Source organism: Canis lupus, chromosome 8 (assembly GCF_048164855.1).
Source record: "Canis lupus baileyi chromosome 8, mCanLup2.hap1, whole genome shotgun sequence".
Lineage (NCBI taxonomy): Eukaryota > Metazoa > Chordata > Mammalia > Carnivora > Canidae > Canis > Canis lupus.
In genome coordinates this window covers 64,795,060-64,822,881 of record NC_132845.1, presented here as the reverse complement: position 1 = coordinate 64,822,881, position 27,822 = coordinate 64,795,060, and the positions used below count along the sequence as shown (strand labels likewise).

At 58.3% G+C, this 27,822-nt stretch overlaps 1 protein-coding gene and 1 long non-coding RNA gene across 13 annotated transcripts in view; one reads left to right on the top strand and one right to left on the bottom strand.

Moving 5' to 3' along the window:
* Nucleotides 1-25,960, top strand: part of LOC140638837 (monocyte to macrophage differentiation factor 2-like) — a 127,126-nt gene extending 101,166 nt beyond the window's left edge. For 4 of the 11 annotated variants that reach the window (XM_072836853.1, XM_072836856.1, XM_072836857.1 and 1 more), the window contains 13 exons: nt 733-965; nt 2,602-3,240; nt 5,147-5,184; nt 11,281-11,441; nt 15,665-15,777; nt 16,990-17,227; nt 18,041-18,213; nt 22,239-22,389; nt 23,370-23,560; nt 23,718-24,045; nt 24,859-24,998; nt 25,217-25,356; nt 25,659-25,960. In XM_072836853.1, coding sequence (XP_072692954.1) covers nt 733-965; nt 2,602-3,240; nt 5,147-5,184; nt 11,281-11,441; nt 15,665-15,777; nt 16,990-17,227; nt 18,041-18,213; nt 22,239-22,389; nt 23,370-23,560; nt 23,718-24,045; nt 24,859-24,998; nt 25,217-25,356; nt 25,659-25,764 — 2,651 coding nt within the window. In that variant the 3' untranslated portion in view covers nt 25,765-25,960. Of the gene's footprint in view, nt 1-732; nt 966-2,601; nt 3,241-5,146; nt 5,185-11,280; nt 11,442-15,664; nt 15,816-16,282; nt 16,502-16,989; nt 17,228-18,040; nt 18,214-18,302; nt 19,714-22,238; nt 22,390-23,369; nt 23,561-23,717; nt 24,259-24,858; nt 24,999-25,216; nt 25,357-25,658 lie in introns of those variants that run through there. The other 7 variants (XM_072836855.1, XR_012035795.1, XM_072836854.1 and 4 more) reach the window with 7 other exon arrangements.
* LOC140638838 (uncharacterized) lies at nt 19,572-27,788 on the bottom strand. 2 transcript variants are annotated; one of them, XR_012035800.1, is made up of 3 exons: nt 26,344-27,752; nt 21,287-25,668; nt 19,572-20,769 (listed from the first exon to the last, which is right to left on the bottom strand). It is a non-coding gene; the product is annotated as an uncharacterized lncRNA (long non-coding RNA). The 2 variants fall into 2 exon arrangements; XR_012035799.1 differs by lacking the exon at nt 19,572-20,769 and having other exon boundaries at nt 20,859-25,668; nt 26,344-27,788.
* Between the last annotated feature and the right edge of the window lie 34 nt (nt 27,789-27,822).

Here is a 27,822-nt window from a genome sequence, read left to right as displayed (position 1 = left end):
ATGTGTATGTGTGTGCCTGCGTGTATACATGGGCATGTTTGTGTGTGCATGGGTTTGCGTGTGCGCCTGCATGGGCGTGCTTGTGGGCGTATTGGTGTGCATGTGTGTGCTTTCCGACCTGGCCGTGGCGGGGCATCCTTGGGAGGGACAGTCGTGCTGTCCTAGACAGAGACCAGCCGGCTCAGAGGGCAAATGGACCGCTTCCTACTTGTAAATGGGGGAGGGCCAGGGGGCTGTGAATAGGTCTCGTCTCATTTGATCACAGCACGCATGCATGCACACGGACACATGCACCGCCCCCCCCCCCCCGCACGCACAGGCACACGCATGCGCACACACACACAAACACAGGTGGGCCAGCAGGGCTCTGGGCACAGTGCAGTGACGCACCAGGAGCCCCTGGCACGGTGACCCTGGCAGAAGTCGACGCTGCAGTGCCGTTTGTCATCCAGAGGGGAGGGGCTGTGGCGAGGCTGTTGGGTGGGTCATGGGGCTCCTTGTAGGGCTCCTCCAGACGTGAACAGCTGGGCTGCCTGCTTTTCAAGGGGAGTCCAGAGGTGGCCCAGCCTTACCAGGTTGGGATCAGAGGGTGGAGTCCTCTGATCTTCTCCACATCTGTTGACAAAACAGTGACCAGTGTTAGAAGTGGGTCCGTGAGATCTAAATTCAGAAGGACCCAGAGGTGGGCCTCATTTATTAAGCTCTGTTTACCCTGTACTGCTTCTGTTTCAGGGATAAACGCCCAAGCCCGGAGGCTGCAGCGGAGCCGTGCCAAGGGAACCCCAGCCCTGGCTTCAGAGGGTGCCCAGAGCCCCCCTACACCCCGGCTGCGCCGCACAGTCAGTGAGAGCAGCCTGAGCTCGGCCACCACCCCAGGCCCTGAGGAACGCGGCCAGGAAACCATGCGCTACTCACTCTATGAGTCTCCCCACCTACTCCTTCTGCAGGGCTACAGCCAACAGCACGTGAGTGCACCCCCTTGTGCCCCCACGAAGGCCCAGCTGCCCTCCCGAGAGCTGACCAGGAGGGCCCGCTGGAAGTTCTCAGAGTAGAAAGCCTCCTCTTGCTGCTAGCTGAGTCAGCTGTGAACTTCTGTGGGCTGCAGTCGCTCTGGTGACAATGAGGCTGTAGAAATGGGGTGCTGGGGACCACTGTGGGGGGCCGTCCTAGATTCTGGAGGAAGTGGAGGCTTCCCCCATGCTTTGTTTCCAGGACATTCTCTGTACAGGCTACAGTAGGAGGCAGCAAGGACAGGGCTCACTCAGTACCAGGCTCCTTCTCAGAGAATTGTCTGCCATCTTCCAGATGGTGTCTCAGACCATGTCATGCCCTGGCTTTGGGGACCCCAACTTAGGGGGTCCCCTTGTCCAGATAGGAGCACATGGCCTCGAGGGCACCATGGGAGGCATTGTCTGAGGAGGCCAGAAAGGAGAGTGGCCCCCAGTCAGGCACTTCCCTCTTTTGTTGGGGCCCTTGTCTGCAGGGGCATAGCCCTTGGAAGCTCCTTTGTCTGCTCGCTTGTGCAGATCTGCTGAGCTCCCTTCTGGCTCACGCCAGGTGCATGCTGTGTGGTGTTGGGGCTTCTGGTGCTGAGGTGTTAGCCATACCAAACCTGGCCTTACGCTTTCCAAGCAGTAGGAATTGACAAGAGGCCAGATGAGGGCTCTGGGCGAGGCTTTACTGGGGCCTATGCTCAACCACAAGGGTGACTTCTCAGGCTGAGTACCCACAGAGAGGTCAGAGGGGGTTTCTTGAAGAAACAGGTGGACAGAGGGTGGCATTTGCATGAAAAGGTGAGGGTTTCTTGGCACGTGTGTACTCAGAGAGCCTGCTTTTCCACTCATTGCATGTCTCACTAGCCTGTTCTATCTCTACTCCTGGGTGTGATTTTTAGAGTTTAAATGAGGGAAAGGTAAGTTGAGGGCACCCCCCGTGGTTGTACACACTCTGAGGCCAGCATCAGGGGTCTCTGGTGGTGCAGACTGGTGTTGCCTGGATCTTGCCAGGTTTTCTGGGCGCTGACTAGCTGCTTTAGGTTGACGTCCTGTTTTCTGCACTCCTAAGACATATTGCTCAAGAAACACAGGCTCATGAATTTTCTGGTAGGAAGTTTTTTCTTTATGGTATAGTTGAATCTCATTAGGGTTTTGAGAGAAGCTGTAGTCCTGTCCCTATTCTGTCTAATGAGGAGACATCTGCCTCACTAAGCTGGAGCTGCAAAGGAGGGTGCTTGCACACAGCTTGTCACCGATCACCTGCGGGGGGTGCTTGATGGCACTTGGCTGTGACTGTAAACCGGTGTCTGTGCCCAGCTTGTCCCTTGTCTGGCCTCGTTGTCTGAGAGCCGGAGTCATCCCTGGGTGTCTGGTGTGCCCCTGACGCTGCTCTGGGAAGCCTCGTCCCCTGGGGACAGGGTGAGTGTCCGATGTGGGACAGGCTAGGGGCAAGCAGCAGGTGCGGAAGGGCTACAGGGCAGGGCAGGCCCAGGCTGGCGGTCCTGGCCGCATGGCTTAGGTAACCAGGGACTGGGACACCTTTTTGTTTCTTCCCGCTGATGGGTTTTCCCAAGGTGGCTCCTGAGGTCTAGTATTTGCATTTCAGGACAGCCTGGTGTACCTGCTCAATCGGGAACAGCACACGGTGGGCCAGAGGACCCCTTCCAGCAAGCCCAGTGTAAGCCTCTCGGCCCCTGACATCCTACCCTTGCACTGCACCATCCGCAGGCACCAGCCTTCCGGCCCAGAGCAGGCAGGGAGCAGGCTGGTCCTGGAGCCCATCCCTGGGGCACCCGTCTCCGTCAACTTCTCTGAAGTCGGGGGCCGGGCAGTGGTGCTGCGCCATGGGGACCTGCTCTCCCTCGGCCTCTACTACCTGCTGCTGTTCAAGGACCCAGCGCAGGCCCAGCCCCTGCCTGCCCAGGCGCTGGCCCGACTGCGTGCCGTGCCGCGGAGCTGCAGGATGTGTGGCGCCTCGCTCCGGGCCCAGGGCACCTCCATCTCTGGCTCCACACGGGTCCCCCCACCCCGGCCGAGGCTGCTGCACCTGGAGTTTGAGCCTGAAGTGGAGGATGCACTGCTGCAGCGAATCATGACTCTGATCGAGCCCAGTGGGGACGACCACAAGCTCACCCCTGCCTTCCTCCTTTGCCTTTGCATCCAGCACTCAGCCACCCGCCTGGAGCCTGGCTCATTTGGGCAGCTCCTGCTCAAGATAGCCAAGGCGATCCGAGAGACAGTCTGGGTCAGTCATGGGGGTGCTGTTCTCTTCAGCGGGGTGGGATGGGGAGTGGGGGCTTGTGGGAGGAGCTGGATGGAGGCTGTGGCCACCTGGGGGAGCTCAGGAGTCCCTCCTCTCTGAGGGCCAGCCTTCCCTGCCTGTTCACCCGTAGGAAGCCTGGGGTGTCCTGGGGCGGGGGAGTGGGAAAGGCACTTTGTCTTCGTGGGGTCAGCTGTGGCATTGTGAGCTCTGGTCCTATGTCCCTCCCCAAGGCCCAGCATAGCCGGGATGTGCCCTGGAGTCCCAAGCCCTCAGCACCTATTTGACTTGAGTGCCCTGTGCCTCTTGCCAAAAGTCCACCGTGGAGCCCCTGTCAGCTTGGTGGTGGGGGTGCAGGACTGGTTGACTTCTCTATGTTGTAAAACTTCCTTCCATCAGGGTCTCTAGAGCACGGTATCATGCACGTTTGGGCAGAAGTTCTTGTTGTGAGGCCAGGCTGTGCACTGTCAGCTGTTGGCTAGTGTCCCTGGGCTCTTATTTGCTGCACGCCAGTGGCTGCCCTTCCCTCATGGAAATGGCTCTGGGCACTGCCAGATGTCCCCTGGGGGCACAGACAGCCTGTCCCTACAGGGCCAGGGCAAGAGCTACTGCAGGCTGTCTGAGTCCAGCACTCGACTCCCCCCTCCTCCATCTCTTCCTGCCCCTCTAGTGACTGGACTCCCTAGGACCCGAAGCATAACTGGCAGTTACACACAGTCCCTCAGAGACACCCATTCATCTTGGCCTGTAAACTAGAGAGATTCCCCAGATTAAAATCTGCACTTAAAATGTTTGAAACCTTTTAAAAGCAAAAGCCAACATGGGCTGTCACACCCAGAGGTTTGTGTAAGTTATCTGTGTGCATCATGGGCATCTGAGCCCACCTCGTACCACAGTTCTCATGCAGAACAATGTCAGTATTATCCCTGTGTGGGGTCCAAGCACAGGGCAGATGACATCCGTGCAGTGCAGGAGCCTGACCACACTGGGGCCTACGGTGACCGAAGGCCTGATGCTTAGGTGTTGTGACTGTTCTAAGTCTGCCCTGGACCTGACACTTCCTAGTAAGTTAGACAATATGACATATCTGATGTCCTGGCTAGGGAAACTGAGGCTCGTCGAGGTGAACAACCTCACCCAAGGTCTGGAGCTCATAAATAGAGGAGTCTGGATCCAGGCCATCCCCGGCATGCTTCCCCACTGTGCTGCTTGTGAGTCTCAGCCCTGGTCTGTCAAGAGCTGTGGATATTTCGTTTGTCTCACTGTTTCTTGGGCATCAACCATGCTCTTTATTCCATACACTCGAGGCAGATTAGCACATCCTAGAACAAGTAACAGAGTCGGCACCTGGGGCTGTGCTTAGCCAGATAACAACTTGCTGCTAAAGCAAGAGCCATTTCTTGATTAAAAGTGACAGAAAAGGTTGCCTAAACCTGTGTCCCCATTGGGATGTTTAAACGTACTTGTAAATACTCAAGCACACACATGTACTCATCACCCCTGTGGCTGACAGTGGAAAGCGTATGTATAAAGCTTAACAAGAGGAGCGTTAGTAGATTCTTCTGGTATTTGGAGGATATTTGACCTGCTTTACTATTTCTTGAAGAGCCAGTGGTCATGTCAGCGAGCTGGGTGTAAACTGTAAACTGTCTGTTGCAGGAAATATGCAGATCATATTCAGGAATGGAATGGAAAGGTGTCACATCAGATGGAAAATGATCCTTTCCAGCCTAGTTTCCAGTAAACAGCCGCACAGTACAGGATGTCCACAATGACACTGCCGTGGTTTTTATGTGGATGGCATACCATGAATTTAGTGGTGGTCGCATTGAACAGATCCTGCGGTATTCTGTTTTTTCTCAGGTTTGCTTTTTTGTCTTTTTGATTGTAGGAGAAAACCAAAGAACTGGCGGAGAAGCAGGCACAGCTGTAAGTATGGCCCCTACTTAGGCCCCTAGCTCCTGGGAGACCTGCACCTCCCCATGGAGCCAAGCCCCCAGAGGGCCCCCCAGACACTGCTGGGGTCAGCTCTGGGCTTCTGTCACACAGTCCTGTCTCTGAGTGACCATTCCCATTTCTGTGCTCACCACCCTGGGAAGCACTGGGCTTGGGGAGTTCCTCTGGAGCATCTGTTAGATCGAGGGGGTGAGATGCTCTCTGGAGCCTTGGCCTGCTTTCACCTACCGTAATGGCTTTGCTAAAGCGAACCTGCCTCTTTAGGAGAATGTACAACCCCCAACTTTGAGCTAGGGTGTAGTGCATTTCCGTTCCCCTCATCTCTTCTCATGGAAAGGGCTGTTTATACTCACACACCGCTGCTGGACCTCGGGAAGCTGGTTGGCATCAACGGTGAAGACGTGCACGTGCCCAACCCGCTGGTCCCCCTCTGATGTGGGCCCCGTAGAGAGATGTACTCACACAATGGCTAGGAGGTGCGCTCTCAAGGCCTCTTCTGTAAGCGCAGAGGTCCGAGGGCACCCATGTGCCCTGTGGCAGCATGCCATGCATTTATGCAGTGTATACTTGGCGACGACGGTGAAAGGGAATGAACTGCACGCTGCATCTGTATGGCCGAATCTGAAAATAGTGCCGAGTAGACGAAGCACCCGGAGGAGTGGCGGTAGTATGACTGCACGTGTGCAGGGGCGTAAAGCCTGCACCAAGCTGGCCCACGTAAGGAACGTGCATGTGCGGCAACCCCCCAAAGAGCCATGTCAAAGGGGTAGTCACTGCCTGTCATGAGGAAAGGGCACCCAGGACTGTAAGTCACACCTGGCGCCCTGGATTGCTTCGATCGTGTTTCTGCTCCTGGCTTCTGTAAAGCAGGCCGTCACCACGCGTGCGTGCTTACATATCCGCCACGGTCCCAGGCAGAGAAGGGAGGAATGGTCCTCGCTGCCTTCAAGAGTGGGGGCACTATAGACAGGGAGGGATGGAGGCCGGGTCAGGAGCAGCAGGGATCTGGGGTCACCGAGCTGTTCTGCCCGGGCTGGAAGTGGAGCGTGGAATTCCTGCTGCTCACATATGTGTGTTCTCCAGCTCCTATTGACATCAGGAAGCCAGCGCCACATCAGAGGAAGGAAGTGTTTGATGACAAGTGACGTGCCTCGTGCCTGGGGGCATGAGGCTGTAGGGGAGGCCCAGGCTCTGCCATCCAGCTCGCTCCCTGGGCAGTGCTCCGTGTGGACCAGGCCCCACAGGGCAGCCCTGGCTTCAGAGGGTGGCAGCCGGCCTGCCTGAGGTGGGGGGACCTGCACAGAACCTCCGTGTGATGGGCTGGCCAGTGTGGCTGCCCCCCAGCTGTAGGGACATGTGGGAGGTGATGCAGCTGAGGTTTTAGGGGCTCATGCAGCCCTCGCCCTCCTGAGTGTCTGATCACTGGGAAATCGAGGCCTTCCCTTCAGCATTCCTGCCCAGTCTTTATTCTAGAACTTAACAGGCCTGTGTCCATCCTCAGGGAATGTTCCCTCTCCCCTCCTCTTTATCCAAGTGTGACTCCTTTCCAAAATACAGAAGAGCACAGACTCTATCCAGTCGCCCAAGGATCCACACCTGAACTTCACATTATGAATATTTTGCCTCGGGCTTCAGGTGCTTGTGTGAGGTGCTGCTTTTTACATTGCCAGTGACTGTTGACCTTCGCTGTGTGCTTTTCCTGCATCTGTGATCATCACACCTTTTCCCCTGGGAACCCGTGAGTGTGGGTGCTGTGCTTGCAGGTTTTCTGACCACAGCTGAATCCCTGGGATTAAACCCTTCATGGCTACTGATTTGTGTGGCATGGCGATCTACCATGTGTTGACATTTTAATTAGCGTTTCCCATCCGAATTCATAGGTCAAATTGGTGTAGGATTTTTTTTCCATTGTCTTTGTCTGACTTTAATATCAAAGTTCAGGGATGCATGGGTGGCTCAGTGGTTGAGCATCTGTCTATGGCTCAGGTTGTGATCCTGGGGTCTTGGGATTGAGTCCTGCATTGGGCTCCCCTTGAGGAGCCTGCTTCTCCATCTGCCTGTGTCTCTGCCCCTCTCTCTGTATCTCTCATGAATAAATAAATAAAATATATTTTTTTAAACAGTGAGGTTCACAGAAACCCAGCTGGCCAGCCTTATCTGTGTCCAATTCCCTGCATCAGGGTGTGTGGGCCAATGACTCAGGTTCTGGGGTGTGTGAGAAGTAGCCCATGAAAGTGTCTGGGTGGCCCCTGGGTTTGCTGATCCCACTTCTTCAGTGATTGTGGGCATATCTGGTTTTCTGTTTCTGCTTGTGTTGATTTCGGTGACTTCTATTTTTGTTCTTGAAGTTTACTGGAATAAAAGTTTATTCTCTTAGGACTGTTTTCATCTCTCATGTATTTGTGGTATTATCTCCCTATTTAATTCCTCTTGGGTTTCTATCTTTCCTCTTACCTCCCTTTGATTTATCTTCCCAGGGATTTGTCTGTTGCCATCTGCTTAAAAGGACCAATTTTGTTTCTGTTTACTTTTTCTTTCATTTCTGTTCCATTGATTATTTCCTTTTTCTTGCATAATTTCTATCTTAGTTTCTATTTTTTATTCATGAATTATTTTGAACATTTTTTGAACTTCTTAAATTTTAATTTAATTTTTCTTAGCAAAAATGCATTTGATTTTAGTAATAATTTCAGTAATACTTTCCCATGTGCTTCCCAAATAGATTTAAACATTTTTACATCAGAGCACCCATTGATCTGATTTATTTTTATTTATTTTATTGTGGTAAAAACACTTAACGAGTGAACCACTCTTTTAAATTTTGAAGTGTATCTTGGCAATTTCTGGTCTCTCCCTTCCCGGCCCGGCCCCAGAGGTCACAGTTCTGTCTCTGAGGCCATGAGTTGGACTGTTTTAGATATCTCATCTAAGCAGAATCCTGTGATATTTTCCCTTCTGCGATTGGCTTCTTTCACTTCACATAACATCTCTAAGGTTCACTGTGTCGTAGCATATTGCAGGATTTCCTTGATTTTTTTTAAAGGCTGAATAATGTTTCATTGTATTATGTACCAGATTTTCTTTATTATTTCCTCTCTCGGTGGACATTTAGTGTGACTCCAGATCTTCCGTATCATGAATGGTGTTGCACGGAACACATGGAGTGGGGATATCTCTTGGAGATACTGATTTCAATTCTTTTGGGTAAATACCCAGAAGTGGAATTAATTGCTGGATCATATGTTAGTGCTATTTTTAATTTGAGGAGTGTCCATCCTGTTTTCCGCAGCAGCTGCACCTTTCTGCATCCCCCCCTCCCGCCCCCCAGCAGAGCACAAGGGCTCCAGTTTCTTGACACCCTCACCGACACTTGTCATCTCGTCTTTTTGATGACGGCTGTTCTGACAGGTGTAAGGTGAGCTCTCCTCATGGTATTGATTTGCGTTTCCCTGATGCTGAGTGATGCTGGGTACCTTTTCATGTGCCTGTTGGCCACCTGGAGGTCGTCTTTGGAAAAATGTCTCTTCAGGTCTTTAACCCACTTTTTCTTTTTAAAGATTTATTCATTCATGATAGACAGAGAGAGAGAGAGGCAGAGACACAGGCAGAGGGAGAAGCAGGCTCCATGCCAGGAGCCCGACGCGGGACTCGATCCTGGGACTCTAGGATTGCGCCCTGGGCTAAAGGCAGGTGCCAAACCGCTGAGCCACCCAGGGATCCCCTTTAACCCACTTTTTAACCAGGTGCTTAGTTTTTTTGTTTTTGTTTTTTGTTTTTTTTTGCTTTTGAGTGATAAGAGTTCCTTATAGATTTTGGAAATTAACCCCCTCAGATGGATGGTTTGCAAATATTTTTCTCACTCTGTAGATTGCCTTTTCATTCTGGTGATGGTTTCCTCTGTCTGCAGAAGCTTGGCTGTATGATGTCATCCCACTTGTCTGTTTTGGCTTTTATTGCCTTTGACCTTGGAGTCCTATACATGAAGTTGTTCCCGCCCCCGCCCCCCCCCCCCCCCAAATGCTCACCGGAGTGGGATGGGACGGACCTCACCACACCTCATTTGTGCACTGTGGTATGTGGCCTGAGGCTGGCAGGTGTGCATCAGCACTGACCTCTCCGGGATTCGACACCGAAACTCCAGTTGGCAATACTGCTGGTTTGTTTGTCAGTAGAGGCTTGTCTGTCCCTTTGAGTTCTGGGTGAAATTGAGAAGGGCAGTGAATGTCGAAAACAAAGTGGAATTAGGCTCTGAAGGGCCAGATTAATCCCTTTCTCACTGACATGTACCTCTTCACGCCTGTGTGGATATGCGTGTATGATGCGAGTGTGTGGAACAGATTTGGAGGAACAGCACTCAGGGTCCTGCAAGAGGAGCGGGTGGCAGCAGTGGCAGTGACCTATCTAGCAGTGAAGACAAGGAGGCCCAGCCTGAAGCCAGTTCCTTCCCTCCCCGGGAGCAGGACAGAGAGGTCACACTATCATGACAGCAGTGAAGTTAGTCCTAGAGAACAACAAGCCTGCAGGCATCAGAGGAATGTGTGAAACGGAGCTTGAGGTCCCCGCCTTGGCCCATGCAGGCTGCCTGTGGCTTTTCCTGTGGACCTAGTTCCCTGCTAGCCTGGGTGTGACCATCACTAATGACAGGGAGTCCCTAAGCCGCTGTGGCTTTTGCCAGCTCACCAGGCAGGAGTAAAGAGTCTGTGCCCTTGCCAGTCCCGGGGACAGCACTGTCCTTGAAGCTGCCCTGTTGTTGCCTGGCCTGCCCATCACCATGCACCAACAAGAGATGTTTCTCTGGTGAGGAGTCCCTGGGACTGTTGGACAGACAGCCCAGGCTACCCCTCAGACCAAACCAAGTCACACCTGGATGGTTTGATTTGCTTGTAAATGGATCCGTGCTCCCTGTCAGGAGAGTCACTAGGTGTGGTCATGGTGGCACCAAAGACAACATTCTGGGCGCTGGGCGTCAGGGCATCCTCAGAGGCCACCAGAGCATGGCCTGCTGACCTGCTTCTGCTGTGGGAGTGGGATGAGATGCAGTATCATGCCCAGAAACACCAGCCATTGACGCTGGAAATTGAGGAATTCCCAGAGCTCAGCACAGCCTTGCCACTTGCACCCTCAGACTTCTGGAGAGGTGTCAGGACAGTGCCTGGGAGCTTCCTGTCACCATGGGCAGCTCACAGACACGAGGTCCTGGGTCCTAGGGGCTGGTGCATGGGAGACAAGAAGCGAGGAGAGGGGGCCAGGGTGGATCTGGGCTTGGCTGGAGTCCATTGGACTCTGGAGGAGGGGGGCCTTGACGTTGTCATCGTCCCCTGGAAAGGGAGCTCAGAGCCTCGAGGTGCCAGCTTGGGAGGGAGGAGTGCCTCTAGGACCATTTCCACTCCCGGCTGGTCATCCCTCAGGCTTGTGATGGGGATCATTGAAGGCACTGGAGGGTTCCAGTCCCGTGCCTGGTGGCTTTCCGATTTAACTAGCTGCAGTGAGCGGCCCTGATAGAGTCTGTGTGAGGAGCATGTGTCAGCAGCACCCGGTAGATCTCAGTGGCAGCCTCTTTTTTTTTTTCTGACAATGACCTCTAAATCTTCCAACTACTTCTAGCTATGACCAGTTAGTTCTTAGCTAATCTTGCCCATGCGCCTCCCAAGATTGTTTGTTTGCTGTTTGGTTTTTCTGTCACTTATGCTAACATAAAGAACACACTACACTCCTGCTCCTCATCCTACCAGCCGTGGGCTGCTCCCTCCCCATGCACACACACACTTCACACGCTCTTCTCAACGTGCCTTCATTATCTCAATCCCCGAAGACAAGATGTGAAAATAGTTTACATGAGTCCTTTACTGCTGGCTGTGGCCACTGGCTGTCCTTCCTGCGAGGTTTGTAGGATGTGTGCCTCTGGCCTCATGTGTCCAACAACTTATCTGTGCGTTCCCTTTCCCAGCCTGACATCAGTGGGTTTTGGTGGTGTCCCGTTGGAACGAACAGCCTTATTTGCAAAGTGTGGTGCATTCAGCCTCCCTGGGTTACCATCCAGGAGTAACCCTGAGTCTTTTGTCTTGGCAGCCAGGAGCCCATCTCCCTAGCCAGCTTTTCCATGGCTGGCCTGGTGCCAGACCTGCAGCACATTCTTTTCTGGATGTCCAACTCAGTTGAGCTCCTATACTTCATCCAGCAGAAGTGCCCGCTCTATATGCAGAGCTTGGAGGAGGAGCTGGACGTCACAGGTACTGCCGTGCGGGGGAGCGGGCTGCGAGTGCGGTCGCCTCACTGCCTGGGGTGGAGTCGGCCACTAGAACAGTGGGAGGTGGTGTGGTGTTGGGGCTCCCTCTGGGAGGGGGTGATGCTGGCAGTTGGGCTGACCCCACTCCTCTCGTCCCCGTCATGTCCTGTTATATAATCAGGCATCCCACTGTGTGTGCCTGCTGTACCCCCTAGAGCGCCTGCAGGAAGGGTGCAGTGCATCGGCCCTGGGCTGTCCCTTACGGGACACACCTTGGTTTCAGAGAGGAGACAGTACCTCTGGGGGCTGTGTGTGATTGTGGGATGTGCTGGCTTCCAGACTCAGCTGCAGGGGATGCACATGCTAGAATGTGCTATGCTGGGAGAGACTGCCTGGGGCAGCCTGGGGCTTCCTGAAGAGGGTGGTATCTGGCTGGGCCCTGTTCAGCTGTTCTGTGTCTGCTCTGTGGCTCCTGCAAGGAGCAGGGAAGGAGGTGAGGTAGTCTGGGGAGCCAGGGCTACAGCCTCCTGTGGATGAGCCTGGTTTTGCCACACCCTCCCTCGCTCTGATGTGGCAAGAACAGCCGCTCACCTCCCTCCCTCCCCATGGTGGGGCTTGGGCACTGGAAGCTTCGGGCAGGCGTGGTTGGCGGTCCTGCCTCTGAAGGCACCAACCGGGGCTGGGAACAAAGCCAGGCAGTCAGGCTGGGGCCTGGCCACAGCTCCCCATAGGCTCAGTGTGCCGGGACGCTGCACTGGGTCTGTGCTCAGCCGTGTCTTCTGGGAGGTGGCCGTGGGCTCTGGGAGAAAGAGCCCCAAGCAAGTAGCAGGGAGCCCTGGACCTTGCCCAGGGGTGTGAGACCCTGCTGAGCCCCCATTCCCGCCCCTCTGGGATGGGCCAGATTTCCAGAGAGGAGGGGCTCCTGGCAGTCGATGGTCTGCATGGTACAGACTGTCCTACTCTGTGCCAGGTCGGCCACCCTGGAGCTGTGGAGACCGGTGGGGTGGAGAGCCTGTGCAGGAGGCCTGGTGGGAGGTGGCGGGGTGAGGGGAGGCAGAGCCAGCAGGTGTGTCTACATCCCTTCTCCTCAGTCATGGCTTCTTAGTACTTTCTTACCCCCCACTTCACAGTGAAAGGGACATTGAGAGCTTCTTGGGCTCCCAGGTCCTGGGAATCAGCGCTTCTGTGGATATGTAGAGGGACACACTGGAACCTTCTGCGTCCCTGTGGACATTCAGGCCTGCTGACCTGCTGTCCCCGTCCTGGTTCCCCTTGGGTGGACATTGTGCAAGGCGTCCAGATAGACCTCCCAGGACAGGGTGCTCTCTCTGTCCACAAGGCCTGGGCCTAAAGCAGCCCAGTTACCTGGCTTCTCCCCAAGTGTGACCTAAACGACCTCTGTGTGTCTCCAAAGCCAGGGCACACCCCCTGCCCAAGCAGCCTGGGCTGTCCTGAGCTTGGTGCTCCCAGAACCCAGGGCCTCCCTCCTGCCCTCCCTATGATCCCCTTTCTCCACAGCCCACGTTTCTCTTTGGGGCCCCCCCCAGCTGTTCTGAGTCGAGGGGCTCCTCCTCTGGACGTGGTGTCGGCCAGGGAGCTCCCGGGCCTCTGGCTTGTCTCTGAGCACGTGTGGCTTCCTGTGCAAGGTGTGAGGTCAGGGGTGTTGACAAGAAGTGCTGCCAATTCGGGCTCCAGCAGAGTCAGCTGGGAAAACTGCCCCCCGCCCCCCGCCCTGTGACTTTTAGGCACTGTGTTGGTGGGTGAGTCCTGCTGATGCCCCATCTCATCTGACCTTGTTTCACACACTATTGAGAGGCTGTGGTCTGTGGGCCCCACTGGGCCTGCCTCCTGAGCCCAGGGACCGTGCGTCTGGCAGATTTTCATTTAAAAAGCTACTTGGGGCTGACAGGGGCTCTGCTTTCTTAGCTGCTGCCTCTGCTCATGGGGGAGTTATTTCTGGTCAGGCCCTGGATGTTGTGCCCCAAGGCGATGCTGGGAGAGGGAGTACGTGGATGGCCAGGGCCCTGCCTCCATCCACCCCAGGGACCGTGGACCATGCAGACTGGGGAAACCACAGCGAGCTCTGACCGTCCCACAAACGACGTCCTGTGTGGTGCCGGCGCTGGAGAGCTCAGAGGAAAAATAACATCACCAAAGGGCAGAGGCAAGGTCAGAGCCGTGTCTCAGCCTCCTGACCTTCAGCGGGAAATTTCTGTGGGAAGAATTCTGAAAACAGATGTCATGTCCTGAACGCTGGAAAATCGCCTTCTCGTTCCGCAAACAATCTTTGTTGTCTGAAGCTCTTGTCCAGGGCGCCTCCCTTCTCCGGGCAGATAGAAGGTGGGCCCATGGGTGCCAGGGGGTATTTTATCCACTGAGTATCTCCGGGAGCTTTGCCTCTGCCTCAGCACCTGTGGATTTAGGGGCCTCAGGCGCAGGCCCCTGATCTCCTGAAAAGTTCCTGTGAGTGTCAGCTTGGCTGGACACTCCAGCAGAGCCTGTACCATGGGCACAAGTGTTTCAGCTGGTTTGCCAGTGATGTCTGAGAGATTCGTGTGGCATCTGTGGGGAGCCGCCCCATGGCTGTGCTCTGTGGGGTCCTGGCCGCCTCTTTCTGCCACCCCTCCTCTCTCCAGAGCCCCGACTGCCACACAGGGGTACAAGTGGGCTTTCTCAGACAGGCTGGATGAGTAGGAGGCCTGCAGGGCGGTGTGTTGCTCTCGTCCAGGCCCTGCTCCAGGGAAAGGGTTTGGAACTGGTTTCTTGGCCCTGTTCCTGCTGGCTTTGCTTGGCTGTGGGTCGCCTTTGGTCTGCAGGTTTTGCTGTCAGCAGTGGGCACCCTTATATGTTTCTGTAGGCCTGGGGTGCTACAGCCCAGCAGCCTGTTAAGAGCCTCTTACTACCCCAAGCCCCAGGGACCCCAAAGTTGCCTGATTTGCCTCTCCTCTGAAGCCCAGTGAGACTGCCAGGTGCAGCCAGACCCCACCAGGGTCGGTCCCCAGTGAGACCCCACAGGCTGGGCTCTGGGGAGGACTGTGGGCAGGTGGTAAAGGCCTCTGGGTTCCTGCTTCAGGCGGGTTCCTGGGGAGTGAGCCCTTGGGGGCTGCTCTGTGGGCTTGGGCAGGAGAGCCCCAAGCCCTGGAAAGAGAAGTGCCTTGATCAGTGGCACATCCAGATGGTTGTAGGGGTGGGATGGGGGTGTCTGATGGACTTGCACACTATTTCCATTCTGTTTGTCCAGCAGTGGGTGGCCCCATTAGAGCCAGCACCTCTCTCCCAGCCCTGGAAGGAGAGTCCTAGGTCATGGAGCCCACACTGTGTGGTAACGAAAGGGCCATGGCAGAATGGGCTGGTGCCTGTTACACTGGACGCACACATGTGACCTGCTTGCTGCAGATCCTAAAGCGAGGATCTGAGAGAGTGGGAGACAAAGGCAGGGCGTCCACCTCTGCTAAGTGCTGGTGGAACACCACGTGCCTCCTGAGATCTAGAGGCCTCTTCAGAACATTTCCGCCCTGTTGGGGTTCTCAGGTTTGGGGTCCCTGTGGCCAGTTTGGCCTCTTGCCTTGACAGGAACCCCTCCCAGAGGGAACAAATCATGTGGCATCCACTGATACCCCCCTCCACCCCGCTGGGCAGCCCCCAGGCTCAGCACCAGCTCGCATGCGGAGGCCCAACCACCTGGGCCTATTGTCCTGGAGGAGCCGCATGCAGCCAAGGCTGCCTCCCTCTGTGGGGCTGTGGAAAATCCTGGTCTCAGAGCAGCTTCTTCCCTGCAGCCTCTCCCAGGTGCTGGGGGAGAACCATTTGGGTTTCTCTCTTCTTGGAAACAGGTTACAGTTCTGTGGAGTGACCGTCTCCTTCGGAGCTTTGGCCAGGTGTTCCTTTGACATGTGTCAGGAGTGAGAAGTGACTGCAGGGGAATTGGGTCAGAATCTATTATTGTTGGGCCACTGGTTCCAACAGAAAATGTGTCCGGCATCTATTCAGTAACGAGCTCGAGATGTGCTTTGCATCGCTGCAGCACTGACGGGCCTGGAAGGGGCCTGGCCGTCGCATCCAGCATCTCCTCCCCCGCAGCCCTGGGAAGGCGTGGCGCGGGACTGGGGCGGCAGGCCGCGCTGTGTGGCTTCGTCCGCCAAACCCAAGATGGGGACTTGGGGAGCGCCCTCCGGAGGTGACTGGGCGCCCCACACATCCCGCGTGGTAACTGCTGTCTCCCCGCAGGCTCCAAGGAGTCCCTGTTCTCCTGCACGCTGACGGCCAGTGAGGAGGCCATGGCGGTGCTGGAGGAGGTCATCCTGTATGCCTTCCAGCAGTGCGTGTACTACGTCTCCAAGGTACAGCAGGCTGCCGGCTCACTGAGACGCTGCGCAGGGTGTGTTCCTCATGGCTCTTTGGGGCAGGGGGTGAGGACCACGAAGGGGAGATAGGCCCTTTTCTCACCATCATTGGGGGGTTGTGAGCTCTAACCGCTGCCTCTGCGCATGTGAGCCCTGGCTTCCAGCTCCTCCCCTCCTGCTCTCTGGCTCGGTCACCCTTGTCCCATGAGTCGGCCGACTGCGCAGGGGCAGTGTGGGGGAGCAGGAGGGCTGGCTGCTGGGCAGTGATTGGGAAGGTAGACTGTGTGCCCCATGGACACTGGTGGCCATTGCGGTGAACAGAGGGGGCGTTTGAGCCCCCAGGTAAGGAGGGTCCTTGCTACCCCAGCACATGGGGGGTGTGTAGGCAGGCGAGCAGAGAGAGGAGGGGCCCCGACTGGGCGAGCCGAGGCAACTTGCTAAGACTGAATTTTCACTTGCGTGGGTTTCGTGGGGTATGAAACCTGCCCCTGCTGCTCTCCAGCGGGAAGCAAGGGGGGTTGGTTGGACACCGCACTTTGAGGACAGTGGTTGGAGAAGCATCCGTGGCCAGTTAGTACCAGCTGCCCTGTGTTGAGAAGGACACCGCCTCAGTATCTTGGCCAAACAGGAAGGGCCGCCTCACCACGTGCTCACATCTGCCCTGGGGTTCCCAGTGGGGAAGCCTGTTGCCCTTGACCAGTCATCACAGGATCACTTTGAGGTATGGTGGCAGCGAGGACCCCCTGGGAAGGCGGAGCTTTCACCTTGTTTCTGGGGAGCAGCAGATGCTGCCCCGTCGCCCCCAAGACGAGTGTAGGGGCCTGCCTTCCTGCTGGATCTTCCACCAGGACCATCGCCTTGGCCCCCAGTGCTGTGCCTGGCTCAGCTCTGTGGGAAGGGGTGCTCCAGGGCCAGGGGTGTGGTCCTGGGGGGAACTCCAGGCCAGTCGGCTGCCCCCTCACCACTCTTTTGTCTGATGGAACAAGAGGGGCGAGCCCCGTCCCCTCAAGACCCGCGGAGTGTCCCCAGCAGCCCTTTGGCTGGGGCTCTGTGGCTCCTGGTGTCATCTGCCCCTATAAGCGGGTTTGGCCTTGGCTTGGGGCAGCTGAGGCCTGTTGAGCAGGATATGTGATCAGGCCCAGGCAGGGGGGTTCGTGTGGCCCCCAGGGCCCCTGCAGACCACAGCTGGTGTTTCCCTCTCCCCTCTAGTCCCTGTATGTCTGCCTCCCGGCCCTGCTGGAGTGCCCCCCTTTCCAGACAGAGCGCCGGGAGAGCTGGTGCTCTGCTCCCCAACTGCCGGAGGAGCTGCGCCATGTCGTGTCCGTGTACCAGGCCACCCTGGACCTCCTGCGGCAGTTCCAGATGCACCCTGAGATTGCCTCCCAGGTGCTGGCGTACCTCTTCTTCTTCTCCAGCACTCTGCTCTTCAACCAGCTCCTGGACAAGGGTGAGGCCCTGGGGTGTTGGGGACCTGCACTCCTGCAGTAAGAACCAAGCCGCGGGTGCTGGTGAGCGCTGAGGACCGTGGCGTCTGCTCCCTGAAGTTCCAGGAGACACCTTGCTCCACGGGCGTCCAGGCGGTGCCAGGAAGGGCTGGGAGTGGAGGCCCAGGAGAGTAGCTAATGTCACAGAGCGAGTCCCTCCGGGAGCAGTAATGTCCATCTGTGTCTGCAGACACCCCAGGGTGGCGGTAGGGGTGGGGGTCTGTACCGGCCTTTCCTGGCTCATTTTGTCCCTACACAGCCCCAGCAGTGAGAGAAGGTGGACAGGCTCCAAGGTGATGTGGTCTCTGACCTTGCCTTGCTGGCCCCCAGGCTCTCCTCGCTGCCAGGGGCTTGGAGCGCCAGTTACTTCCAGCCAGGGGTCCTGCTGGGACATGGGGAGGTGAGAGCAGGTGTGAACCCATGACGCACCTGTGTCACCAGCATGGTCTTCCTGGGCTGCTTGGGGTCTGCAGGCAGGATCCAGATGGGAGCAAGGGGTCTCGGCTGTAGGTGTGGCCCATGTCTCTGCACCTAGGATTCAGTGGCTGTCACAGCCCCCCCCCCTGCCCTGCCCCCTCACACCCATGCCTACCCCACCCAACCCAGAGAGGGGTCCAGACGCAGGCTGGATAACTTGGAGATCAATGTAAGGTCATGAGGTCTGTCCTCAGAGGCTTGGGGTCGGGGAGTACGGGTGTTGGGGACCTCCTTGGGCACGGGCGGACAGCACGCCCCTGTGGGGAGCAGCTGGGTTCACCTGCCCTCTCTGCTCGTAGGCCCCTCTCTCAGTTGCTTCCACTGGCCCAGAGGTGTCCAGGCCTGCGCCCGCCTGCAGCAGCTCCTGGAGTGGATGAGGAGCGCCGGCTATGGGGAGGCCGGAGAGTGCTTCTTCCGGAAGCTTTCTTGCACACTCAACCTGCTGGCCACTCCCCGGGCCCAGCTTATCCAGGTAGGAGGGGCACAGTTACAAACCCAGCATGGGCCCCAGACCTGGCTTCTGGGCCTCTGAGATCTTGCAGAGTTTCTTCTGTTCCACAGCCACTACCACCTGCAGGCAGGAGCAGGCCCCAAAGAGGTCTGTGTCCAGTCCCCTGGCCCCACCTAGCACAGGCGGCTCTGAATGTGTGATTAAGGTTAGAGACCCTGAGATGGAGAGCTTACCCTGGCTTGTCCGGTGGGCTCAGAAGAGCGGGTCAGAGAGAGGACAGGAGGAGGAGGGACTCCACCACCTGCCTGCCTCTGAAGATGCACATTGGGTGCAGCGGCCTCCCGAAGGTGGGAACAGCCCTCAGCTGAAGCCCAGCACAGAAACGGACTGCTATTCTACAGTCACAAGGAACTGAGTTCAGGCAACCAAAATGAGCAAGGAGGACACAGCCCTGCTGGCTTCTTGGGTTTGGCCCCATGCACACTGGACATCTGACCCCCTGAACTGTCAGCATGTGCATTTGTGGTCACTTGTTGGAAGCTCAACAGGAAGTTAGCACAGCTCCTCACCTTCTCCCTCAGTCGCTTCTCCACACAGTTGGCCCCATACCACTGAAACCAAACCAGCGGTGTGTCCCTTTCCTGCCTGGCAAAGCACTGAGTGTGCCACAGGGACGATGGGGAGAGGTTTGCATGGCTGGTGCCGCTGGGAGCATCCGGGGGAGCACATGTGAAGTTCCTACAGGGATCGTAGACCTTTCAGTCTGGAATAAAATTGGGGTATTCGGCCTCTACCCAAGGATCACAACTCAGAAAATCTCATCTGTGCCTGCCTCACCATCACTCTTAGTAATGGCGGGAGCTGCTGTCTGCTGCACACCCACAGGGCATAACCAACTTCATGTATGTCACCTGGCTTTGCCCTCGGGGGACCACTGCTTCATGCTGGCTAAGCCTAGGCCCCACAGCTGGCGATCACTCAGCAGGTACTGAGAATCTACCACGTATTGGGGATCAGATCTTTCTCAAGTGTCTTTGAAGTTATTTGATTTTTTTTATCCTAAAAGTGAAGTGTGGGTTTTCTAGAGAAAATTCAGAAACTGGGGACGCCTGGGTGCTGAGCCCAGCTGGGACGCAGGCATGTGGTTGGCTTCCTCCACAATGGCACCAAACCAAAGCAAAGCTGGGCTTCTTGGTGGCATAAGCCCATAGGGACGGAGAACATGGAGATGAGATGTTTGGAGGCCAGGAAGGGGGATGAGTGCCTGCGCAGTGGAGGAGGCTGGCTCCTGAGGAAGACGCGAGGAGGCCAAGAACAGAGGGGAGGATGCAGATCCTGGAGCAGGAGGAGGTGCTGCTCTTGCTCCTTCCAACCCCAAGATCTGTAAACGGGGAACAGAAAAGAGCAGAAAGCCAGGAGTGGCTCTTTGAAAAGTCTAATGAAGGTGGGGAATTACAAATTGCTGATACCAGAATGAAGGGTACATCATTCCGACCCTATATTAAAAATGAGTAGTAATGATTGCATCTCAGTAAAACTGGGGGACACATTTAACAGTGTTCATAGTCAGGGCAGCTGACTGGTTCTCCGGCAAGAAGTGCTTTGGCCTGCACTTCGCAGAGGCAGACGGGGATGTCACAGGTGTAGAGTCCCAAAGAGCACTCAGCGGCACAAGGGGTGAACAAAGTGGGGTGCATCCACCGGTGTGCACTTCTGCACAGTGGCGTGGATGTGTGGCCGTCGGCAACCATGAGCAGTGTCGGTGAGCGAGAGTCAGGCCCGGGGTGCAGGGATTATTGTGGTCCCAGCATCAGGACCTTCCTCCCGAGGGAGGAAGCCCGGCTGCGGCTGTAGCATTGGAGTCGGGACGCTGCTCTGCAGGGGAGTGGTGGGGCCTGGGCTGCTCTCCGCTCCTGTCCTCAGCTGGGAGCATCGGCTGGCCCCCCTGTGAACAGCAGTTGGGCACCTTGGACGTGTACGGTTCCCGTGTGTTCGTGGTACTTCCAACACGACATGCACGGGAAGAGGACGAAGCGGGCACTCTGGGTGCTCTGCTGCCCCCCTTCCTACACAGCCGGGTGCCGGCCCTTTCCTCACACTTGCCAGCAGAAGACCAGGGCTCATTTCTAGAGCACTGAAGACAAAGGGTGTCCAGGCTAGGAAACCAGGCTGTCAGCCCGACACCAGAAGTCTCACCCCGATAAAGGGGGCTTCTCAGGGGCCAAGTGGCTTCTGAGTGCTGGAGGCTGTGTGCCACTGCCGGCTTGGCTGGGACCTGTGCCCTCCCCCGCAGCAGGTGGCTGACCTAGCGGTGCTGGGTGGTTGGTGGGAGCTGGGAGCTGGGGATGGAGGATGCAGACCTGGGTCCCACCGTGAGGCAGCCAGGCAGACCCAGCACCCACGCTGAAACGGGAGTGAGTGGCTTCCAACACGAGAGACACGGGCTCGGGGAGATGAGGTCGGGGGACACCGATCAGGGGTTGACAGACTTCTCTGTAAAGGGCCAGGTGGTCAATACTGTAGGCTTTGCGGGCCACAAATAGTCACCATCCCAAATTCTTCTGTTGTTGTTAAGCCCTTTAAAAAAGGTGAGAACTTTTAGCCTGAGAGTCCTATAAATACAGGCCATAGTTGGACATCCACTGAAACAGACTTCTCAGGAAGAAGAAACTTTAAAAAAAATTTATATCTTCATGAAGATAAAAAAAGACTTAGTGTCCGTTAAATAATAGGATTCTATAAATAAGAGAACCAAAAAGACTCTCGGAAACTAAAACCGTGACAGCAGAGAGGAAGGATTCAGTGGCAAGATCGGGAGACAGAGGCCACAAAGTCACCCAGAAAGTGTCCCTGTGCTGGGGTAAGACGGACGCGCGAGTGTGCTGGGTCCCTGCTGGTGGCTCCCTGACCCCAGCCCTGGACGCTGCACGGGGTGGGCAGCGAAGCCTGGATTCCAGGGACGGGGAAAGCCAGAGGGCACTGCCTCAGGCACCCGGAGGCCTCCAGAGCCTGTGGGCTCCCAGCGGTGCCCTGCACCTCCCCCCACCCCTGCACCGGGAGCCTCGGGGCACTGCTGTCCCTCTGGCAGAGGCACCTGCTAACCGCAGCCCCGGCCTCTTGGCAGTAAACCCGGGAGACAGTGAAGCAGAGGAGCGAAGGCAAGATGGGAGGAGGGCGCCGGCCAACAAGGCCCAGGTCCAAACAGCAGGAGTGCAGAGCGCGCAGCAAGTGGCAGCCCAGACCCCGAGGTCCCGGGCCGCTGACCCAGAGCTTCTGGAGGTGCCTGCGGCTGAGCAGCTCGGCGGCCAGACCGACTTGCAGGGGGGACTCAGCGCCACGGTGTCGGGACCTTGGGCGTGAGAAATCTGTGAACTTCCTGGAAGAATAAAGACGGGACACATCCCGAAGATTAGCCAACGGAGTGTTTTCCAACTTTGAAGAGCAACCTCAGGAGCTGGGGGACAATGAGCCACCACACGCCACCCAGGGCGTGAGCGTGGGCCGGCCCCGATGGGCAGGGTCAGCGGGGGTCCTCGGGGCACCTGTCAGGAAGCTGCGGGAGAGACTGTGGTCCAGGGGACGTGCAAGCTGTTTGACGTCATCGTGCACAAGTCTGCCCTTTTCTGCATGGCTTGGGCGGCCAGCCCCCCTGGAGGAGCCTCCCTGTCCTGTGCCCACAGAGCCAGTCTCGGGGGTCCCAGGTGGTGGAAGGCTGTGCCGTCATGGAGTCTTGAGGCTGCCGGGTCAACGACTCTTCCATGCCGTGAGGCAGGAATCCCGTTTCTCTTGCCCTGTGTCCCCAGGGCTCCTTCCCTCCCTTCTCGGCCCTGCCACGATGCGGTGAGAGGCATGTCGGGGGCACAGCGTGCGGTGTGGTGCCTGCTGGCCCCTAGGAACGGCCACCTCTGGGGCTTTGACCCCCTTGCTGGCCTCATCAGCCCTTACAGGCCTCTGCCCCTGCCCGCAGAGTGCCCGGCAGACCCTCCCTGGGGGTGTAGCTGTGCCCCCCCAGGGGTCTTGACCACAAGCTCCTTCTTGTCACCCAGATGAGCTGGGCAAACCTGCGGGCTGCGTTCCCCACCCTGAGCCCCGCACAGCTGCACCGGCTGCTGACTCAGTACCAGCTGGCCTCGGCCATGGGCCCCATGAGCGCCTGGGAGCCGGGTGCCCAGGACAGCCCCGATGCCTTCAAGTCAGGTGAGCTGCCGTCCCAGGGGCAGGAGCAAGGGGTCCTGTGGGCTGTGTTGGGGGCAAAGGGGAGCCTCCCTGGGGGACTTCCCTAGAGGAGCCCGCAGAGCATCTGGGGCCATCTTCCTCCTGAGTGCCTGGGTCTGTCCCCTGCCTAGGGACTCTGAGATCCCACAGCTGGATGTCAGAGTCTACAGTCCATGGCCCAGTTCCAACCTCTGGGTCAGGCCAGAGGTCCCCTCCCCATCGAGGAGCGCAAGGATGGGGCCTTGCTCTGTGCACCACCCACCAGGAGGAGAGCAGGTCCCCACACTGAGGGGGAGGTGGTGTGCTTGCCCCACACAGTGGACATGGGCCTCTGTATGTGCATATACGTGTGATTTACAAATAGATGCCCACCTCTTTTCGTTGCACGACATCGTGATACAGAGATGGAAATTAAAAGAAGGTAGAAAGTGCAGCTAGAAATAAGGCCGTGGGCGACATTCTGCTGTGCCCCTATCACCTGGAGCCTTGGCCTGGATGGAGCCAGTGGTCTGAGCGGGACCCTGGGCCCCTCCTCACTCCTGAGGCCGGCCGCATGGGAGGCTCTCTGCCAGGAGCCCCAAATTGTGTGGGTGCTGGCCTTCTTGCTGTCGGACCGGGCTCCTGTTCTAGTACAGACACGTGCCACCAGCTAATGGATCACGGTGACACATGCGGAATGCAGTCAGCACAGGCCGGGAGTGCCCAGAGGGGCGGGTGGAGCTGGGGGTGAGGCAGAGGTTCCACTTGGCAGGGCCTTGTCCTCCCTGGGAGCTTGGGCTTCATCCTGGGTGGTCACTGGGACTGAAGGGCTGAGAGCTGGTGTGGGCAGCTGCCTTCGCCTGAATGCCCCACTGCTGTGACCCTAGTCCCTACAGTATTGGGCAGGGGTGGTGGGTGAGCCTGGTAAGGGGCAGGAAGTTTTGTTTTGGCCAGGCCGGTCACAGTGTGTCCCTCCCCCGCAGAGGATGTCCTGGAGTCCTATGAAAACCCCCCGCCTATCGTTTTGCCCAGTGAGGGCTTCCAGGTGGATCTGGAAGCAGATTGCCTGGATGACAGCATCTACCAGCACCTCCTCTACATCCGCCACTTCCTGTGGAGCCTGCGCAGCAAACCCAGTCCTGGGGGTGGGCCGTCCCAGCCAGAGTACCTCCAGGTACCTGGGTCCGACACAGGGCCTGGCTGCTGCCCTGGGCAGCTCGTGGAGCCCCGGCTGCAGAAGGCTGGGGAGACCCCTCTGGTTCTCCCACCACGTTGGGCCCCTCCTGTCAGCCTGTCAATACCTGAACTTTTTCCCTCTCCCCTGCCTCCAGGGCCCACACCACACCACCCCGGAAGGGCACCCAGAGGGCCAGAGCTGCCCGCTGGTTTCCAGGGGAGCCCGTGAAGCCAGCCAGATGCGCGCTCTTCCTTCCTCAGGGGCTCCCCGAGCACAGGGCCCTCCGGGAAGGCAGAGCCGCGGGGGCCCCCAGGCTGGCCCCCTGCAGGCAGACTCCTCGTGCCTGCTCACGCCTCCCGGCACCCCACTCGGCCTCGAGCCCGCTGTCCCTGACTGGCCAGAGCCTGGTGGCACCTGTGGGCAAGCACTCCTGGAAGGGAGGAGGAACGGACAAAGTGGCTCCCGGGGGGCAGCTCCAGAAGGTGAGGCCCTGTACCCCAGCCCTGCTGGCACCTGGGCTGATCCCCTTTGGGTCATTCCACCAATGAGGTCCCGGGGGCCTGTCTGGCCTGGGCTTTTAGTACCTGCCCGGGAACCCTATAGCCTGGGACGCCAGACGGGGTGGGCAGCTGGACCATGCACAGATGGGACTGAGTCTCCACACTCAGGGCGGAGGGAGAGAGGACTCAGGTGACACATGGGAGGAGGTGTGAGGCAGGGGGGCAGGGAGGAGGCAGGGCGTGTGTGCCCCCCTCCCCGGGGGCTGGATGGGGGCAGAACAGCCCCCGACAGTGCTGCAGACCGCGGAGTGTGGCCTGAGCACAGGCACAGCCAGGCCGAGCCAGGCCGGAGGCAGGATACCTGCTCAGCGGTGCGGAGATGGGGGCTGCAAGCTCTGCCCGAAGCCCTGACCTGACCTGAAGAGAGAACTGATGCAACCCTCCACCCTCACGGTGGCCCCAGTCAAGAAAGGGCAGGCTTTCTGGGGGTCCCAGTACTGGGCAGGGGGCCTGGGGAGGGTCTCAGGAGAGTTCTGTGGCAGGAGAGAGGGAGCCTGGGGGGACCGTGGGCAGAGCCCACCGCTCAGCCACTGGCACTAGCCAGCCTCTGACAGGGGCTGGTGTCCTGGGGCAGCTGCAAGGGGGGGGTGGACGTGCCCCAAAGGCACACGGGGGCATTGCCCACAGACGGAGTCCAGACCCTCCCCACGACAGGAGCTGTGTGAGCACCGCCTCTGGGCTTGGGGTGGGCTGCTGCGGCAGCGTAGACAGTGGCACGTCTCCTTGCCCACCCAGGAGATGGGGCGGGTCACGAGGACGAGCCCCCGGCCGCCCCCTCCAGCCACAGCTCCAGCACCGAGGACTTCTGCTATGTCTTTGTGGTGGAGCTGGAGCGGGGCCCCTCTGGACTGGGGATGGGCCTGATCGACGGGATGGTGAGTTGTCCCTCTGCACAGGCCCGCAGCGTGAGAGCTCACCAGGAGAGGAGGGCTGGGGACCAGGGGCTTGGGGCGTGGGCAGTTCTCAGGAATCCGGGAGGAGGGAAGAGCGTGCAGCGTCACCTCGGTCCTTGGGGGCTGTGATGGTGTCCAGGGCTGCCCTCGCAGACACACTGAAGACCACGGCGCCCTGAGGCCGCTGCTTCTCCCCCCAGCACACGCCGCTGGGCTCCCCTGGGCTCTACATCCAGACCCTGCTCCCGGGTAGCCCTGCAGCGTCGGACGGCCGGCTGTCCCTGGGAGACCGCATCCTGGAAGTGAACGGCAGCAGCCTGATGGGCGTCAACTACCTGAGGTACCACCGCCTTGTGCTGCAGCCCCAGGGTACCCCGAGGCCCGCGAGCAGGTCCCATCCTTACCCTGTGGTAGAGGTCCAGGCTCAGCCCTCAGCTGCTCGTTTGACCTCTGACGACACCCCAGCTCCACCAGGGGCTCCTCGGGGTGGGGGGTGGGCTCTGGACCAGGCAGTGTGAGCACAGGCCCCTCTGAGCACTTCTGGGTCACGGCACGGGGTAGGCCCCCATCCTGGGCACCCCCGGGAGTCCCCACGACACGAGCCCTGCTCCACCATCCTCCTTCCCCTGCGCTGGGTTTCAGAGCCGTGGACCTGATCCGACATGGGGGAAAGAAGATGCGGTTTCTGGTTGCCAAGTCTGATGTGGAAACAGCCAAGAAGATCCGCTTCCGCACGCCGCCTCCCTAGGGTGGCCGCCCCTGTGCTCCCCACCCTGCTGCTCCCGCGCTCATGCCGTGTTCCCTGCTGTGGATAATGTACATCTTAGTGTATATTTTATTTATATGACAGATAACACTAAGTTGTGATGTTTGTTACAGAGCTTTTATGTTTAAAAATTTTAATGGAGACGTATAGATTCAATAAACTATCTTTCGTATTCTGAGAGGGTGGCAGTGTGTGGAGCTAGTGTGGACACTGTGCTGTGGTCCAGAGGGAGACCCCCTGGGAGGACGCAGGATCCTTGTGATGCCCCATATGGTTTTAACTAACTCTCTGTCCCCCACCCAGCCCTGAGGCCCAGAGTGGTGGGGAGGGGGTAGCTGCCTCTGCTCCTGCTGGTCACACATGCACAGCATAAAGTTCAAAGGGTCTAGACAACCCCTGACCCCTGGGCACCCAGGCTCCTCCCTGAGCCTCACGCCCCTCCTGACCGCCCCTCTGGTCACAGAAGCTGCAGCTTTGCCCTAATACCAGGCCAGGCTTTTAATCTGCAACTGGGCGGGTGTCCACCGGGTCACCGTCCCTTCACCCCGGCAGGAGGCTCACCTCCTTCACCAGGCGGCTGGCGGTGCGCAGGGCCGGGGCCGTGGCAGTGTCCTGGTGATGGCGGGGCTGGGACATCTCGGGATCTTCAGCAGGGTCAGCGCAGTGGCCTATGTACAGATGGCTCTTGTGCGGTCGTCACAGCGCAGAGCTCACGGCTGGGCTCAAACAGGCACAGAGAGACCTGGGGGAGAAAGGGTGCTGGCCAACGCGCCCCTCCCAGGGAGAGGTGTCCTAGGTCGGGCCCATGCCCTGGGCTTCGCGCAGCTCCATGCTGCCCTCTGGCGAGCGTAGGGGAGAGGCGCGCCTGCACCTGCTGCAGGCCCTTGGCTGGGCGCCTCAGGTAGGGGCCAGGGCTTGGCCTGCTTTGAAGCGCCGCCTGCTACTGAATCTGAAACTGCTGGATGATGTGTATTTTTTAAAAATTCACTTTAAATGTACAATTGAACCAAAAAGGAAAATTCCGATAGCTCCAAATTGAAGCAAGGCCTCAAGTTCAGAGGGGCCAGCAAGAGCCTGAGGCTCACCCAATTACTGGTCTCGGTTCCTGACCGCTGTGCGCGGTGGAGGAGACAGAGCCGTGGAACCCAGTGGGTGACCCCACAAAACCCAAGTTCCCAAGGAGCTGGAGCCCTGGGAAGGGGCTGGGCGCACAGCGGCGGGCGCCTCACAGGCCGTAACTGCTCAGGGCCCCCTCCGCTTTGCAGCCTGACCCTCTAGACCGGCCACGGCCATACTAACGCTCTGAAGGGACGGGACGCTCAGTGTGTGAAGACCTCGCTCACCGGCTCAGCGCAGCTGGAGGGGGTTCCAAGCTCCAGGTGGGGCCACGTCTGCCCCACGCGCCTCCCGCCTCCCAGACGGACGCACGGGCCGGGGATGCTCTCGGCAGTGGCAAAGCGCGAGAGGCCGAGCCCCGCTCCGCAGCACACCCCAGGCTGCGTGGCCTCTGCCCACAGCCTGCTGGCCCAGCACGTGGCACAGGACGCCCAGGGAGGGGTTCGCGCCGCACCCCCGGCCACAACCCGAGGGTGGCAGGAGACCCCATCTGCCCTTGGGAGCCCCCCGGGGTCTGAGCTCTGGTAGTTTGCCCCGCAGAGAAAACCTAAAGGGACTGTCTCTCGATCGGCCTTGGCTCCGTGTGAGGCAGGGAAATGGGTCTCCGCAAAACCTGTCCTCCCCAGGCAGCCGCCGCTCGCGCAGGTTTGAGACGGAGCTTACGGCAAACACCGCACGCTGAGCGCGAACCGAAAACAGCCCCGCAGGCATCCTGCAGAACAGCGACTCCCGGCGGCCGGACATCCTCAGCTCGGGCGCGCGGCCGCGCGAGGTCGGCCTGGGGCACGGAGGGCTCGGCAGACCCGGCCTGGACGCCCGGGGCCGCGGGGGCGGGGAGCCCAAGGGTTGCTCCGCCCGTCCTCGGTCCTCCACCGGCCGCACCTGGCCGCCACCTGTCCTCTCGGAGGACGCCAGGCGGAGCCG